The sequence below is a fragment of the Mytilus galloprovincialis genome, chromosome 14, assembly GCF_965363235.1.
Source record: "Mytilus galloprovincialis chromosome 14, xbMytGall1.hap1.1, whole genome shotgun sequence".
In the NCBI taxonomy this organism is placed as follows: domain Eukaryota; kingdom Metazoa; phylum Mollusca; class Bivalvia; order Mytilida; family Mytilidae; genus Mytilus; species Mytilus galloprovincialis.
In genome coordinates, this window is record NC_134851.1 from 66,570,084 (window position 1) to 66,590,090 (window position 20,007).

The 20,007-nt window shown below is 30.8% G+C and overlaps 1 protein-coding gene across 1 annotated transcript; it reads left to right on the forward strand.

Moving 5' to 3' along the window:
* The first annotated feature begins 99 nt into the window (after window positions 1-99).
* On the forward strand, window positions 100-15,307 carry LOC143058892 (uncharacterized). The gene is made up of 9 exons (XM_076232364.1): window positions 100-224; window positions 3,555-3,685; window positions 4,541-4,864; window positions 9,018-9,044; window positions 10,807-10,920; window positions 11,925-11,969; window positions 12,770-12,856; window positions 13,984-14,058; window positions 14,623-15,307. Exons 2-9 carry the CDS (start codon window positions 3,631-3,633, stop codon window positions 14,706-14,708), a joined length of 813 nt encoding a protein of 270 aa, XP_076088479.1. The 5' UTR covers window positions 100-224; window positions 3,555-3,630; the 3' UTR covers window positions 14,709-15,307.
* Window positions 15,308-20,007: the final 4,700 nt, after the last annotated feature.

Consider the following 20,007-nt stretch of genomic DNA (forward strand, 5'->3'; position numbering starts at 1 on the left):
TCGAGCACATATACGTATTCAAGTGACATTCCGTTTATGCAATACATTTCATTCTTTTTTTGTATGGGTATAGAAATAGAGTTGAACGGTTGCCATTATTTTATTACGATACATATATCGGTTCATTGGTTCATTTCAAAGTAATCATAATAGATTTCTATTGCAGTTGATATAGAAAACTCTCCTGGTGCATACAAATATTTTGGAGCCTTTGCCTTGTGCAGGTTAGTTGAAATATCATAATTTATGTCAAATACAAAACTTATTCGTAAACAAATTGAAGCATTATTTAGCACTTGGCAAATAAATTTAACTGGGTGCCGCATGAAGAAAACTTTGTAGGCGCTATCAACATTATTGCACATATTTCGATACATTTAGGTGCAAAACATGAGACTATGGAGTCTCAGATAATCATTACACAAATCTTTGGAATTTTCATTAACCAATGTTTGCACCAAATTGGAGTGTTGCAGTTATATTTACATTAATTACACTATTATGAATTGTTCCTATTCTTAAAATGGTGTTATAGCGTTATGCAAGTGAGGTTGAATGCCTCTTTTGCGGGGAAAAACACACATGTTCACATAGTATATTTGTCAAACACAAGCTTCACATAAGGATTACACAACATACATGTATATATAAAGACACGCACCAAAAGATAAAGTAGCGATGCACAAATACTGTAAATAAAGATACTAACCTGTATACGAATTAGTGTAAAGTAAACCATTAATCTTTACGTATAAAATTAAATGACATAGCTGCATGAAGATGTGAAAAATCTTGGAACAGAGGAAGGACCTAGACTTAGTACCAAATATACTTTCACATATGTCAGTATATCAGTATATAGCATTTCCAAAGACTGGAACATAACGATATTGCTCAAATCACGCTTTTTTTTATACAACCCATGGATATACTTACTTACAATCAGTTCGATCATCTCTTCAAATCTATTACTGGTCTCGTTTTAGTTAAATTTGAATGCTAGCCAAATAATTTGAACATAGATGTTTTACGGTGGAAAAACTTATATTTCTTATTTTTTTACGGAATACTCACACTTTAAATATGATTTAATCCTGATATATTAAGTAAAAAACAATGATTGTTTCATATTTATTACGGAGATAACGTATCTAGCTTTATATAAAGATTTTTCTGAATTTCAATTCAGACTTAATGTTGGTAAAGGATAGAAATATAATATGAAAACATTAATTATAAATATCCATGTTGTGTGTGGTCTTTTTTTATGCATGATGTTGTTTCCGGGCATTTATTTGTTTTTGACATTCTATTGAAATGAACAAGAAAAACTGGAAGAAATTTCAAGTAAAATAAACAGAGTTATTTCACTTACCTTTAAAAAAAAACAGTTAAGGTTACTTTCTTATAAAACAAAAAACAACGAACAGTATGTTCTCAAAAATATATGGTGATACATTCAGGTTATGATAGAGTACACAGAATAACAAAAAAGGAACAGTTATCCAATAATTGATGTATCTAATGGAAGTATCAAAACCTATAATTCTTTATTTAAATAGTTTTCAGATCACTCGTTTATAAAGGTGTAAAAAAAATCAATTCAATATACGCATAGACTCTATACAACGAATTTTTATCATAATAACTATCTATTCCCGACCAAAACACATACATAGACGTACAAATTATTTATCCAAATACTGTCGAAAAACATTTCTTATTTGATTAGTTCAGTTTACTTTCAAAAAGTATGTTCAAGTGAACCGTGGTGAAGCAAATATCAAATATCATAACGCAATCTAATCAAGTATAATAGTTTAAATTAAAGTTGGTTATCAAATTACCTCCAAATTGTTTAAAGGTAATGCGAAAACATCGACAAATGATATGATAGAAAGTTTGAAAGTACAGGTCAAATGTTAGTAATTTGATCTTCTTTGATATGTTAAATATAAAAATAAAGCCTACAATAATCGTTATGATCTTAGGATTGTTTAACCAGGCGATTTAAACTGTTCCTTTTATACAAATATTGTATTGACAATTTGTAATTATGATTTAAAAACGGTGTTTAACATAAAGAAAACGTTATAGTAATGTTTCAACTAGTGTGATTTTTTTTTCAGAGAATAAACCTCTTTTTGTTTTACTTTGATGAAGGGATGGTTCAACATTGTTTAAACAAGTGTACACTTTTAATTTGTTGTATTTGCTACCGACAAATAAAGTTGAAATGAAACTAAGTATAAGGCTGCCTTTTCGTTTTATCCAATTTAAGTTAGGTATAATTCTATTTGACGAACAAACCCACCAGTCACACCCTTCAAAGTGAATATTACTTTAAATGGTTCATGTCTGGTATACTTACTTTTTTAGGGTGACACATGAGGCTTTAATATTTTTTGAATCAATAGTTTAATCATTTGTCAAGTCATGGCCATCAACACATCAAATAGCTGACAATAAGGTGTGGCATTTGTTCATTGTAGAAGGCACTGCGGTAAATGTGCGTGTCGTTTTGTAGAACGTTGTCACATTGGAAATCGAATCTCATCAATGTTTTTATAATACGTTGATACTTTAAAGGAAACATAGGGCACATGCCTTATATATTGTCCTTGTAACATTCCATATGCTTGATTGTATTTAAAGAGAACATCTTGTAACTCACAATAAGATTGGGTAAATTCATTTTTACTAGCCGTATTCTTATCATGGCTATATCAAAAAATTATTAATCGATAAAGCAAAACAAATCAAGGTCGCACACGAAAACCGCGTGAAACATACCAACTAAAATAGGAATACAATGCAACAACAGGAACACTGAACTGCAACAAAATACAATGCAAAAATGCATTGAAGCTGACTGTGTGTTAAACCTAGTAATATGGCCTGCCAAACCTCTCGTTTACAAAAAAATACTGACAAAATGACAATATTTTGTATAAAGAATACAGTACAAATTAAATTTCATCAGAAAACAATAGTTTAAACTGTAAGGTTTTTTTTTCCTGAGAATATTAAGAATAATTTATATAGTATCATTCTATATACAACAAAAGCATCTTATCCTTGAAATTCGAACAAATTATATGTGATTAATTTCATTTTAAATGTAAGAAAATGTCCTAGAAAAATCAAACATAGATGATTATACTTAATTCAATTCGAATATTTGTGTTTTTAAGATTCAGAAGAAAATAAGACCTACCCCCTTTGTTATTTAATATTTTTGAAAGATTTTAAGAAAAACAATTACTTCATTGAATATTTACTATTTCTGTCATTCAATGTTTTCTCTTACTGAAAAATCAAATTTTTCCTTATATATTCTATCCTTACTGAAAAATTAAGTTTCCTATCTATAACCAATTTATACCAACATTTACGCCCATGGAAGTAGGTTCGGCCTCTCATTCAAAGTCAAACTACTAATCCTTTTCAGTTTGTTTTTTTTTACACAAAACTGTTGTTATGTTGTTATGTTGTTATGTTTGTACATGTACATGTGTCCATTATTTTATTTTCATTTAGTCTGTTTATTTCAGAAGTAAAATGTATGGACTGTTGTCTGTCTCATCTAACTGCAGTAAAGAAAAAAATACCTAACCACGCAAGATCAAAATGAAGGACACATTTTTCATTTTAACTATTTTGATACTGTACATAAGCAATACTGGTAAATTCATATTTATCTTACCTGCACTTGACGATTTGCTCTTGTCATATTATTGAGACAATTTTACACAATAACAACATTGGTAGATTGTGTTGGAACATTCTCACCTTACACGAATAGAACGAGTATGTTATCTATGGTTAATGTTCAGCTGACAAAAAGATAGTTACCAAGTGTTACATGCAATAACTGTGTTTTTTCTTCGACAATCAATCAGAAGTAGGAGCATACATGTTTTCTTGTCTTGCAATTATCAGGAATGTATGTTGCAGAGGCATATGTATTATTCTACAAAGCTCTACATTTTGAATATTTGATATTGATATTTTAATCATTGTTAATTTACAGGGGCGGATGCAGCCATTTTTAGAATGGAAATGGGGAGTTCTAAATAAATGTCCCAATTCAAATGCATTGATCATCAAAATAAAAAGGGTATTTCAAAACCGCGGAACCATCCCACTAGATCCGCCACTAATTTACATAATTTCAATTCTTAAGAAATAAATGCACTTCTGCTCAACGCTTTCATATAATTATTATATTTGAAGAAACTGCATTCAGTTTAGAATATAACTAACATCCGTTGGATTTGTGTGATGTTAATTAAATCATGACACTAGTGGTCTATTTTTGACATATTTACCTGATATGTCTGTTTGGTTTGTTCACGCATCGTTGACATGTACAGAAATATGACAGTTGTTATTCATTCATTAGATGTGTTGAGCTCATGATTTGCCATTTGATAAGGACTTTCCATTTTAAATTTCGGAGTTCAGTATTTTTTTTTTTAATTTTACTTATAGCAGAGTATAAAGCAGAAAATGTTACATATTATTATTTCTCTTTTAGTAATTCTTTCTTGCAACATACAAGTCTGTCTTACTTGGCAAGCTGAAAAAGATGGAATATCTTTTAAATGCAAAGTAAATAAACTGTCATGGAAAGTTATGTTTTACAATCCGTTGAATCAGGAACTGGCCCATTGTTTGACGCCATTTCCAGTCCCAGAATGTTATACTTCTCCTAACAACACAATACGACAAAGTCGTGCTACAAATACTACAATATTCATCGTAAAACAACATATTGAGAGTAGCATCAACGGGCAATGGAAGTGCACTCATGGTACAAATATTGACGAGGCAACTGTTAACATCACTGTTTTAAAAGAAGGTACGTCTGTTATTCTTTTTAAATGTCATTTTTCTTCACTTATCAATGCTAGTGTACTTGTCACACGTGAATACATGGAACGAGTTTTAACTGATTATTGAAACCCTGAGATGGGAATGGTAAAATAAGCACACCCAATACCCTCAATGTACAGTTATGAATTTCAAATCTTAACATGTGTCATTTCATGCCTTGCATTCATTAAACTGTATTATAAAAAAATAGCAGATGACTATTTATATGCTACCAGTCACGTGATAAAACTTCCAGGAATCAAGGATACAATGACCAAAAGCATTAACGCGTAATTATTATAAAGGTTGAAGTGAGCTTCTTCTTTACAAGCAAATAAGACGCAGTTTTCTCGTAGAGGTTTTACGGTTTATTTTGAGCAACATGGCGTACAATTAGTACACGTGAGCATTGTATTTTTTCCCCCTTTAGTTAACAGTAAATGTGTATTTGACTTGATTTAAGAATAACACCAAGATATCTCTTATAAAAATGAAAACATGTATTTAATAAAACACAGTTTATCTTGTTTATCTTTCTAGCTTAAACATTTCGGATTTAATTTTTAATGAAACGAGTGTCAAGCGAGGATGTTATCGTATGATCTTTTTTTTTAAACTTTTAATAACAGTATAATATTCCTCCTCCCATAGGATAGTTTATAATAATTTTCATTTATATATAACAAAAGAAGTTGTGGTATGTATGTCATTGAAACACCTCTCCACAAAAGACTAAAATAACACAGAAGTTAACAACTATAGGTCACCGTACGGCCTTCAACAATGCGCCAAACCCATACCGCATAGTCAGTTTTAGAAAGCCCCGAAATGATAATGTAAAAGAATTAAAACGAGAAAACAAACGGCCTTATTTATGTACAATAAATGAACGAAAAACAAATATGTAACAACGAAACAAACGACAACCACTGAATCACAGGCTCCTGACGTAAGACATGCCCATACATACATGGTCTCTGTTAGTCTTGTATTATTTTAACTTTTATTTTCTTGTGTACAATTTGGAGTTTAGTATGGCGTTCATTATCACTGAACTAGTATACATATTTGTTTTGAGGCCAGCTGAAGGACGCCTCCGGGTGCGGGAATTAGTATTACACAAATACAACATAGAAAACTTAAGACTAAGCGACCCGAAACGTTGTCGATGTCAGATGCTTCGGCAGTGTAATCAGGTTCTAATCCGCATGTCTCTTGTGTTATTACAAACCCGGTAATAAGTTTAGTTCGGTATGTCACATTCGGAAAAAGTGGACGGGACACTAATAACGATATCAGGAGCATTTTTACTAAAACCTGTGAAACAGATATTTAATGAGAGTCAACGTTATCGCGCTGACGTCCTTGACTTTCCCCATTCATACAATTTAGACTTTTATAGGAATGTCCTTCATTTGGATAGTGCAATAGCACAAAAACTCATGCAAAGGTCACGGGGATTTTTTATAAAAATAATTCCTTTAACATTGCAGCAAAAATGGTGTTAATTCATTTTAACTTTAGCACACAAAACAAAAAAATGTTGTGCAATTGGGCAAACAAAATATTGCTTTGTCTGTATATGTCATGTATTTTGTTTTCTTTTCGAAGCTGAAATTTATCAATCGAACACACTAGATCAAACAAAGTCTTTAGATATTGTTATATCGGTACTTACATTTTTTATTTGAAAACACTAATAAGGAAATCTAAAAGCTTGCTGCTCGTGTTGCTAAATATAAACTGTTATGACTTACAAGTACAATTTAGAATGATTATTGTCATGACTATCTGTATAACATACAGAACTTAATGAACAGCGTTATATTTTCCAAAAATTAAGAGCATTAGTCTGTGAAAATATTCCGCTAGATTTAATACAACAATAAGAGATGAACCAACATTAAAGAGTAAGTAAAATTGAGAATGGAAATAAGGAATATGTCAAAGAGATAACAACCCAACCAAAAAGCAGACAACAACTGAAGGCCAACAATGGGTATGCAATGAAGCGCAAATCTTTCGCACCAGGCGGTGTTCTTCAGATTGCCCATAAACAAAATTGTATATTAGTTCAGGGATAACGGACGTCATATGACTTGGGACAGGCGCAAAATGCGGCGTGGTTAAACATTTTTTGGTGAGATCTCAACCCTCCCTTTATACCTCTAGCCAATGTAGAAAAATCAACCACACATTGGTAGGCACAGTAAAAACTCAGTTTAAGAAAAGTCCGAGTCCGATGTCAGAATAGGAAACAACTGAAACTAAATAAAATGACACGTATACATAAATTAACAAAGGACAACTAGCAGTTACTGACATGACAGCTCCAGACCTCAATCAAACTGATTGAAAGATTATGTCTTCATCACATGAATATTAAGCACAATCCCTCCCGTTAGAAGTTAAGTAGTGTACCATCTTAAAATATATGAGAAAATAACATCCCCCATGTCATGGCAACAACTAGTTTTAGAATAACAGTGTTTAATTTCAATGCAAAGACTCTATAGGTGAATCAATATTAAAGCAAACACATGCAATATTTTAAGACCTAACAACAGTATCGTAACTATATCCCTTCTTAATAAGTCTTTTTTAAGGTTTTGCGAGTTTTGAGGTGATTACTGACATTTTTGTGCTTTGTAAAGAATATTACAAATGAATTGGATGTAAACTTAATAAAGTTGACTTTAGATGAATTTGGGTATTTATTTTAGGTATTTTTGACATATAGCTCTTCAACGATTTTCGGTACTTATACATCTTCAGATTTCAAATGTTTGGCTTTGAGCGTTCATGATGAAGGTAAACCCAGAAAAGCGCTTCGGACGCAATAAATTATTTAACGTGTTGTTTTCCATTTTTTAATACCTGAAGATATCTTTACGTTGAGAAATGGTAACATTAAGTAAATGTTTTGACTAGTTTGTCTGGCGTACTAAATTATAATTCTGGTACCTTTGATAACTATTTAGCCTGTTTAACATATATTAGTCAACAAAAGAAACGACTTTGAAATAAAATTTGTCAAAAAGTATTAAATATAAAACAAAATGAAATACACTATTTTAAAAAGCTTTCATTTGCAATGTATGCACATGTGATAATGAAAATCAAAACTTGTCGGAAAGTATCTAAATTCCCTGCAAACGACTATGGGGTGCAAATAAGTTTTGCGGAAAGTTGAAAAAAAATCGACACGTAATTTTCTAAGTACTAAATAAAATTTCAACTTTGTTCAAAAATATTCAATATGCTAATCAAGTTGTGTTTCATGTTGTAACTAATGGGTTGAAATATTGTTTTTTTTTCAAATTTTTGTAGGAAATAAAAGTGTTTTTTTGAAATCTCAAAAAATGCAGAAAAAATATATTATTTTTGTCTCAAATCAATGCTTTGGATATGAAAACAACACACAGTAAATTTGGAACATTTCGGATTAGTTTTAAGATTGTGACCGCTTTTTGAATATCACTTTACACATACTGTCTTGATAATGTATACATTTTAACGATTTCTCGTGGGACCGAACTTTGGTAAACAAATAAACGAAGAAACTGTATGATTTTTAAAAACAAATTGATGGCAAACATTGTCTTTACCTTTAAATGAGAGGTTGGCATCATTAGTTGAAACTTCTGTTTTTTTCAAATTGTCGTTTTATATAAATTTTGTAAAAAACAAAAAAAAAAATCGTCAAAAAACATCACGAAAGCAAAAAAATATTTTTTTTAAACGAATTTATATTTCCATAATTATTAAGTATTACTACCTTCTATATTGGTCCTATAAACGGAAAACTTTATCTTAAATTTGAAAAAAAGTCTTGTTTCGTTTCTTTTGTTGACTAGTATATATTAACGATAACAAAAATGTTAAAAGATCAAGTTAAAACGCAAATGTCTGAACACTTTCCTCAATTGTTCAGAAAATAGTACAGAACATGGTAGGTATATTTTTAATATGAAAGATATTTTATGAAAAGGTTATTGAGACTATAGTCATCTGTTTATTGAATATCTGATGAAAACATGTAACATGTATACTAAAAACAATTAACATACTATTAAGAATGAATTCATTTAAAATGCGAAATCAAAATTGTTTAACTTTCAATGTATATATCCTTTTAGAAATCTACAAAAGAACAGAAACAAGAAGTAAGTGCAATAAAGAATACAATTATTTAAAGGTCATTCATCGATTGAGAGAAATTTAGGTTGCAAACTCAAACCGAAGGAAGCACATCAACTATAAGTAGAAAACAACGAAACACCAGAAACACTGCAGGTCAAAATAACAATCGAAGCACATGCATAGAAACGAACTACTTGATAAAAAACTTGACTTGTAATAAGACATATGTTTGACATTGTTCATAGATCGAACTTACAAGTTCAGTATATGTTAGCTTGTTTTTTCAATGTATTTTTAATCGGGTCAAGCAGTGCAATCGATATGTTATTGTGTGTCTTTTTATTGTTGTAATGCCAGAGTTAAGAATGAAGGTCGACGCATGTAAAAATGTTATATACTGCCGCTGTGCTATTTGAGCAGTCAAATTGCATTGACCGTATATTCATATGTGATATACAGTCACTGACCGTATATCACCTTGTTTATGACGTTGACAATATGTTTCCGTAGAGTTTTTTTTTATGACGTCAATAAAACATACAGGTTCGCGCAAATTTTACGTCTTCCGTTGAAAATTAAGAAATGATGTTTTTGTACCCTAAATGCTTCATTTAGAACAGTTATTAGAGTTGCAGTATATACAGAATAACCATACATTGTCTCGAAATATCAATGTTATTTGTACTCGGCTCGAAACAGGTAGAAATGCTCGGCACAGCCTCGCTTTCTACCTGTTTCTAAGCCTTGTACAAATAACATTGATATGTCGAGACAATGTATGGTTATTCTATATTTAACTCGTTGAAATTTCAATCTTCGGTCTATATTGGCAATTGTTGTTATTTGTTGGTGTGGTTCATTAGTGTTTCTCGTTTCTCGTTTTTTAGAAAAAATAAGACCGTTAGTTTTAATGTTTGAATTGTTTAAGGATGTACTTAGGTGAGGTTAGGTGAAAATTAATAAATCAAGAAATTGAAATTGATACTATAAGCTTGTAGAGCATTCGTTAAGGATAAAAATAAGCTAAACAAATTGATAGGTCATGGAACTCCTTTCCAATATATTTGAGATTTAATATATAGCGGGAAAAGGCTGACTCGGACTTTTACCTTATATTTGCATTGGTATCATTTGGGTCCCAAAACAAAATAAATAAAATCAAGAATCTTCTAAAATTTTGGTAAATGACCTTTCATGAGCTATTTAGTCTTACATGAAAAAAATAAATGGGTGTAATGGGGAAAAATATTTTACCTTGTTTTGTATGGAAAAACACCAAAGAGTCCGAAAAATTTACACGAATTCCAAAACCTCACCTAAGTACATCCTTAACTCAATTATTTCACCTAAATAGCTTGCTGTCCTTCGTGAGTCAAGGCTATGTGTTGAAAGGCCGTACCGTAACTTATAGTTATATCGTTTTCAAAAATTGTTATGAAGAAGGAGAGTTATTTTATTGACACTCGTACCTAATCTTCTTATTTATAGTTACTTTTAAAAATACAACAAAGAAAGCGATTCATTCCGTTTAAAATAGAGCATAACCTAATGAAATCATTCATTTCAATGCCAAATGCTTAGCTACTAGTACAACGTAAACAATGCCATAACATCATAAAATCTCGTAACAACGTAATCAATTATTTTAGCAAACATATGGGTCTATTGACTCCTCTTTTTTGTACTATACAAGTATAGGATTGTATTATTTTTATAGTAAGTAAACACGGTAAATACATGATATGATTATTAATACTTTACATTGTTTGTAAAATTATATTTTAGGCAAATGTTATGAAGAGTTCTATGCATGGACGATGTTAGGTTTCACCCTGATTATAATTGCAAGCTTATTATATCATACACTTTTAACGTTTTCAAAAAGGTGCAGGAAGATTGGTAACTAATTTTTATTTCATTTGAATTTTGACAAATACAACTACTCAATTGTTTCAATTTGTTTTTGCAAGAATAACGAGAATATTACAGAGTAATGTCCCTCTTTTTAAATGGACCTGTTTTTATGTATGTATTAATGATGATAGATATCCTAACCGATATATCTACGAAATGTTTTGATGATTAAGTAATCAAAACTGTATATGCACATAATAATGTATATAGATAAAACAAAAAAAAAAACATTCATATTCCTAGCGTGATTTTACTGTCATCGGGTTGGTTGTTTCAATGATAAACGTTTAGTTTTGTGTGATCAACCTTATTATAGACACGTAAGATATAAAAGGAACAATCACATTCATAAGTGAAACATATACTGACACCGTTAGAAAAAAAGAAAACTAAAGATTAATCTTTGTGATCTCAGGTGATCCAGAAGGATGAGCTGATTCTGTTCCATATGTGATCCCTGTTGTGTTGCTCGTGTAATTTCAAACTTGGGGATAAATCTGATCTAGTAACAAATCAGATTGGACATGGCCGGTTACATGTACATCCCAATAACAAAATGACACTAAGTACACATATGAGAGTTCACGCAGTTACTGACAGCTAGTTCAAAGCCACTGACAACTAATAAAAAATCATGCATCTAATGCTAAAATAATACCTAATGTTTAATGCCTCCTATAGAACTTGACATGAAATTCAATCCAGACAAGTGATTATGAGCATGCATTCATTGATGTCTAATTTACATTACTAGTGACTAGTAAATTTATTTCTGCCTGATGACTTTCTTTTACTTTTTAAAACTGGAAACATCACTTCAATATCACGATTACAGAACTTCTTTTATTAACCTCAGTTCTAGCTTTAAAATATATTAAACTTTAGCACTGTTCTGTAAAACTTGTAAAAAAGTTACAAGTAATGTTAACGGTGTCGTATGCCTTGTTTTGTTTCAAATTAATAATGTGTTTCATGCTTTTGTTATTCAGAATGCACATGCTTGAACGGAACTGATGTATGTATTTGCATATTTAGTAAGTAATATTATTAAAGTGTTTTGTCTCAATGTTATACATCATGTATTGTAAACATTGTTTGCCATTATATTCTGTGTAGACTATAAACTCAAATACGAAAAAAAACTCTTAGAATAAATATTATTACTTACATGGTGTGTAAGTGACTTAATACGATGTATAAAGGGTCAGGTAATTGCATATGGAGTGAAAGCGAAGATCGAACCCACATATTGAATTTACTGACCCCTTATATATCACATCATGTCGAGCTGAGTGATACATTTATACATGACAGTTAACAGAATTTATATAGAAGGTATGTATCCTTCTTCATTTATCTGTTCCTATGGAATGGCAATTACTTAAATTTAACATTACTGAAAGTTCTTTAATAATATTGCTATCCGCAAAAAACAGATATTTTTTCAGCATATGATTGAACTTAATGAAATGAAAGATCACATGATTTATATATACACGGAACATAACAAATTGAAAATTATTAGTGTTGTTCGGTCACGAGTTGAATATTTTTCGATATTTGAATTTTTTAATTAGTTATTCTTTTTATTACATTAACAAATGGCGTTTTTGAAAGAAATTAATGTAAAGCAGGTGAGGAACTATATCTTTTTTCAACGCATTTACCATTTGTTTTGATCCGCCGTTACCGACGTCTTGACAACGCCTATTGTTATATGACGTCAAAGAGTGAAATAACCACGTTTATTTTACATGTGAAATTATCGGTTTTTATTTAACTGGGAAATCAATGTAATTCATTGCAACCAATGTAATAATATGTTTTATTACAGAGGGGAGACACTTGATTTTTATTGGTATGATTTGTATCGTTACCGTCTCTCCGATGATTGCAGGTTTCTTTTACACGGAATGCAAATGTAGGTAAAACATGAATAATATTAGATTATCAAAAAAAAAAAATCTGTTAATAAAATTGCTGCATTTTTGTGAATCAATGTGGAAGATATTGTCAACAATCTTTAGGTCAATAAACATTGTATCTGATCGTTTAGTTGTTTGTTTTTCTGTTGTATCGTTGTTTTCCTCTAATAGTTGATGTGTTTACCTCAGTTTTAGTTTCTAATCTGGATTTGTTTCTATCAATCGATTTATGACTTTCAAACAGCGGTATACTACTGTTGCCTTCATTGTATGCTATATGCATAAAAAGTCATATTCAAAAATAATTTTTCTCAAATCGTGAATTTTAAACGAGATATGTATATAATCATGATGTGTACTCACTGATTCGTCTTTCTGACAAACGTGTTTTTAAAATTTTTCAAAATATCTTTGTGGGTATTCTCTTTCCCATAGTTTAGAAGATTAAGTATTTTGTCCTCGTGTTAGTCTTTTTTTTGGGGGGGGGGGAAGGGGGAGTATCAATCATATAGGCATGTCAATCGAATGTCAATTTACAAATATTACAAAAAAAGCATACAGTTTGTTTTCATACTGTGATGATTCACCACAGTCATTGGTCAAAATGTTTCAACCAGCCACAACATGTTTGTATATACCTCTCACAGTGCAGACCTCTATTATTCTGTTATTTGTATGATACTGTCTAAGCATAGATCTTGGTCCTTCGAAGCTTAGAAACAGCATCATACTTAGTTAGTATTGAATGCGATACAGTATGTATTTTCCATTTTCCATGAGGAAAAACTTTTATTCCTGGACTACTTACTCTTAGTGTGTGTATGTGTGTGTGTTTTTTTTATGTTAGAAATTTAAATGTCAAGATTTACAAAAAGCTTTAATCACGCGCCACATTTTCTATCCTTTTGTGATTTTGTAATATTATTTTTGTGATTTTTTGTATCTATTTAGGGTTTGATATTTGTTTTTAAATAAAACCAGACTATTGTCAAGATAAAGTGCAACAAAACAATCAGCGGTTTCATCCCATGGTACTGTTAAAACAATGTTTAATAGAAGTATTTTAGAGAAAAATATTATATTACAAAAAATCAGATTATTGTAAATAGTTGTATATTTTCAGATAAAGAATATTTCATTGGTGTTGGTATTGTTTTAGGTGTGATACTGTTGATATTTTACCACCTTTTGGAAAAATGTATGTATAATAACGCCAAATTTCTTACTGTCTTGTTGTATTGATTTCATAATATCCAAACATTGTAGTTAATATGTAAAGCACATAATTTTAAATGACAAATGTTTTAGTGATGGACACACGTCATTGTTTTCCCTCTGTGAGACTTTTTAAGTTTTTTGTATAGCTAAGTTGACGTCACAAAGTATCATTCGTAATAATGAGACGTTGCTGAGGTTACAATAAAAAGTAAAAACCTCGTATGATTTCCCGTAGTTTGGTGAATATTTACTGACATCTATGTGCTGTTATCCAATATAAAAACAGTACACATTTGTTTTCCTTGATAAGTATGTTTGTTCCTGTGTAATAGCATGATACCTTGGCAGCAACAACGAAGAAACGGTTAGGTGTTAGTCGTCATGTTGCTGATGGATGTATTTTGATATATGCCCCAATCTAGATTATAATATTATAATGATTTTAATCTGGTCCCATCGGCAACACTACTAACATTGTCCATTGTGCCTGTTATTGTTTTCAAATGAATACATTCATTGTGCTTCATCTTCACTTCTTTTTCAGCAAAAAAACAAGCTGAATCAGGGACCGTAAACACACACACCACCCCAAATAGAGAGAATGATGATGGTTTGTTAATCCATGATTGACTTTTTTTCCTTTTTTTTTGAGATAATACGAATTATATTCTACAAGAAACTACTCATTTGTATAAAGAAAGCAAGTCAAACTCGCTGACGACAATATACACATGGAATAGTATCTGATGAATTATTGTACAGTTTTAACATAATTAACAGTTACGCTATGCTTTGGTAGTAATGCATATATATTGTTTCTTATTGGCTATGTTACATGTCCAAGATATAAATATTTATCATATATTTAGTACAAAATAGAGCAATTTTGTATATCTAATAAAGGTTCTTTTTTCCTGTCTGTATCACCTTCCTTGTAACGAATACCCCATATCGCATAGCAAAACCAGTATTGCATACCTGGCGTGACGTCATAATTAGAATGACGTCAACGTTTGACCTCTGACAACCAGTTGCTTCATTTTCAGGCTTAGGGAAAAAAATGATTTCTATTAAAAAAAAACGTCCTATCATTTCAACTAAAATCGATTTTTTTATAAAATAGTTCAATAAGATGTAGAAATATCTGAAATTTTATTGTTTATTTGGTCATAATTTTCGTGAAGTTTTCTTCTGCACAAATGCATTTTTTACAATTTTAATTTGGTTTTTAAAAATATATGATACACAAAATAATACATGACAAAATCCGTATCACACGCCGTTTCACCCTCGACCAATATCATCCCTTGGGCCTACAGGCCCTCTGGCTGATATTAGTATCTCGGGATGATACGGCATATGATACGGATTGTGCCATGTATTATTCTGTATATAATAAAGATTGTTGTAATAGAATAGGAATAACTGTTCGAGGCCATTGCTAACATCAAGGGCATGCTACAGGGCCAATATAAAAAGTACATATATTAATACTTTATTTTATATGGCAAAAGAAAAACAGCTAGTATATATAATATATCAGACAGTTCAACTATTCTCACTATTGAGTCGTCTGCGTTCTGATGGTTGATCAACGGAAATGATAATAGTCGAAAGGCGTATTCGAAAAGGCTGTGAAATATTTCCTCCGTTTCATGGCGTTACACAACCTTGAACATCTATTAAACTTTTGTTATGATATTATGTTAAAATAAATGTTGAAAAATTGTCACTTAGACAAATTACGATATTATGATTTAAGCAATGTCCGGTTTTATCTGTTCATAATGTATGACTGTGATTCTGTAATGCATGACTGCGACTTGGTTATTTCTGGATGTAGTAATATGTTCACAATGACCATTTGTCGACAAAAGCATTTTTTATACATATTGAAGTAAGTTTGTTAATAATACCTTCTCATACATATTTTTCATATATTAAACCATTACTGTTATGTTTTATAATTCAGAACACACGAGTTTTACAGACTTAACTGAACAATCAGCTTAAACAAGGTATCTTTTTTATACAAATGTTACCATTTTTGCGGCAAGTGTATTGTTGTTTGTTCGGTTTTAAAATAGAATAAAGAGCCAGCTTTTACCTGTATATAGACACCTCTACAAAGAATTTGTTTTACAAGCACAAGTATACAAATTGTGGTTTTTATCATACACAATCATAGGTTTGCACGTTCTTTTAAATATAGACTTCTTTATGTATACCTAGCGACACGGTATAAATTCAAGCATTTATGTGTTTACAAAGAAGACAAAATATATGTGATGGAATAAAATGAGATATTGATGTCTTCAGGACACTTGTATGATTCCTTAGTATACTGTACTTCAGGTTGTTTATTGATAACCTCTCCCTTTAATTTTGTTGTTGGGTTTGTGTTGCATGTGCTGCTTAGTTTTAGTTTTCTATGTTGTGTCCTGTGTACTATTACTTGTCTGACTGGTTTTTTTTTCTTTATCAATGGCGTTGTCAGTTTATTTTCGATCTATGAGTTTGAATGTCCTTCTGTTATTTTTTGTCCCTCTTTTTAAATGGACCTGTTTATATACAAATTTAGATACATTCTGATGTTTTTGTGCAGAAAGACATCAGAAAAACATATTCACTTAAAATAATGTTTCTGCAGTTTATAATTCTATTCATTGTGTTATTTTTATTGACTGATAATTGGTAATTTTATTTTGTTTTTATTTTTTTCCAGAGGGTAATTTGAAATGGATATACGATGCAAAATAGCAGCAAAAACCAGAAGTCAATCGTCCCAGAATTGTATTGTGAAACATGTGTTTTAGGAAATTATATGAAAGTGTTTGCATAAAGTCTTTTATTTCAGTTAAGTGCATGATGGTTTATATAGGTTTATTCAGTGACTGTATATTGGAAGAATAATAGAGAAAATTAAAAACCAATTGTTGAGAGAACAATTGAAGGTCTTTTCACCAGTTAATATCTATTTTGATATTAAAACATAAAAAATCAGTCTAGAATGTCAGTTCATATGGCTTTATGATGTATAGATATGAATTTAAAGCAAAGGCCAAAATCTATAACGTAAAATTAACCTATGACCTTGACCTCAATTTCAAGGTCACAAACTGAGGATCTCAAATCAAAAGATCCTAGGTCTCTAATATGTATGGTTAATAAGTTATATCACTTTACATATAATTTAAGATATGATAGGGACGAAAACTCCCATTCATTGTTTACGCACCCTTTCAACTAAAATTATTTAGTTACCACATGTCGCAACTAACAATTTATACAAAATAATTTGTCGATATCTTATAAGGTTAATGAAAATTAGTGAAAATAAGACAAATTCAAAAATTAGAATATGACCTTGACCTTTGACCTTGACCTAATTTTCATTTTTTTGGACCAAGGACCTCAAATCAAAAGATCCTAGGTCTCTATCCCTTATGGTGTTTCAGTTTAAAATACATTTCAAAATTTCAAATACAAAAGGGGAAATAACTGTCATATGGAGCGTTCATATTGCTTCGGTCGAAATTGGACAAAGCATGCGAAATATATAACGAGCAATTTTATAAAATAAATTTGTCGTAATCTTTTACGATTGAGAAGGAGTCGTGGACACAAGGAAAACAGTGTTTGGGGAGATAACTCCTACAAAGAAAAGTATTCGGTTACGCAGGGTAAATTTCAAAAGCGCATAAACTGTTCGATATCATATACCAAATATCTAAGCGACATATTGCGAAACAAATATTTATCGCAAGAACAAAATTAGGCGGAAAAAAATAATCAAAAGAAAAACAATAGGTCTTTCCACAGAAAAGTGGAATGACCTAATAAACTGAAATAATCTGTGTCAATCATGTACGACTGACGTTTTATTTAGTTTTGTTTTGTTGCGTCTTGGTTTACTTTTTAACAGTCCGTAAAAAAGGAAGATGGGGTATGATCGCCAATTAAATAAATCTCCACAAGAGACCAAATGACACAGAAAATAAACAATTATAGGTCAACATACGGCCTCCAACAAAAAATAAAGCCCATACCACATAGTCAGCTTTAAATAGCCCCGAAATGACAATGTTGAACAATTCAAACTACAAAACTTACGGTTTAATCTATATACTAAAAACAAGGAACGAAAACAAATATGTAACATATAAACAAACGACCATCGATAAATTACAGGCTCCTGACTTGGCAATGGCACATATATACAGATTTTGGCGGGGTTGAATATGTTAGCGGAATCCACCTTTCCATCCAACATTACACCTACGTTGCATAGTGATGCAACAGTACAACTTAAGAACGAACTATTAGATTCAGTTGAAAAAGGCTCTACTCATCAAATAGATGCAAATACAAATATACAATGAGTGGACGTTCTTGTATATCCCAAAAAACAAAAGTACAGATCTGAAAGTACTCGCAGTAACTGATTCATGACAGGTAGATTAAACCCTGCAGGTACACTTTGTTGAATCAACGTTGATTCTTTGTTGATTTTAGGTTAAACATTGATCAACAAATATTCAACATTGATTCAACGTTGACAATGCAACGTTGAAGTTAGTACATTGTTTCAACGTTGAATTAACATTGTGTTGAAAAACCAACATTGAATCAACGTTGGCTAAACTATATAACACCCAGTAGTTGTGGATACCTGAATTGTCAAAAAAGAAGTATTAGGCACAATTCTTTTTAAATTAACAATGATATTCACATAAAATAGAATATTTAGTAGATTTATATTTAATTGAAACACTGATTATAGAATTATATATATAAAACAATGGCAGTGTATATCAGCATAAATTAGCATAAAAATGAACTTTGCACCCCAAATAATAGAAATTCTAAAATTTCACCAAAATAAATTAATAGAACCAGCTTGTATACATCATCATACAGTAAATACAAATATTTGTGAATAACCCCTTTCCCTTAATATATGCCACCTCCCTTTTTTCCATGGCTACTGATGTCAAATATCTTGTTTTCATTCTTTTTTTCTTTTCTTTATCAATTCAAAGATGTGTACATCAGTACATAAACAATGCTTCAAAACTTTTAATATAAACAACCGATAGATCTATAAGACGTATTTACACTTGTATGCAAATTTGTCCGCCATTACGTAGAATCACACAGGTTCCCGTAAACTTTGACATAACAATTCAAAAATTTGACGTCACAATAAAAAAGTGATTGTTGCTTGACGTCAAAAGGTTATTCGGAGGCGATCTACGGTCATTTGGAGACAAAATTCAGTTAAAATACCAAGAGTGTAAATACGTTTAAATTTTCGCGGCATTTTTAACATTTCTATTTTAAGAATATTCGCATACGCAGTCGTTTAGTTGCCAAAGTTTGAACATCCGCTAACGAGATCACTGTGATTGTACACAATATCTTTCCTGTATACAGCTTTTACATTGTTATCGTAAGTATTTAAAGTAATTGATGTGATTACGGTATCGTATTTAAGAAATGTGAGCATATCATCAGTTGATCATGTTGTTATGAAAACTACTGAAAAATTGAAATTTTACGCGAGGAAAAGGGGGGTGTTTTATAGCATGTTACCATTCCCAAGATTTCTCCCAAGATCTCATGAATTTTTATCATTTACTATTTAAAATCATCATATAATTGAATCAAAAGTAAAAAGAAATTTTAATCGTTATTTACATGATCAATTCAGTTACACTAAATCTCCTAAAAAGGAGGGGGGCTTGTTTACAAAATTTGGATCGAAAGGTCAGAAGCTATGCCTATGTGACATACCAAGTTGGACCTTTGATATTTTACTGTCAAAATTGAAGTGGAGTTTTGTCAAGGTAAATATATATGAAGGGTATATGGGGTGGTAAAGAGATTTTAGCCTTTTTATTTCACATGTTTTGATGTTTTATTTCTC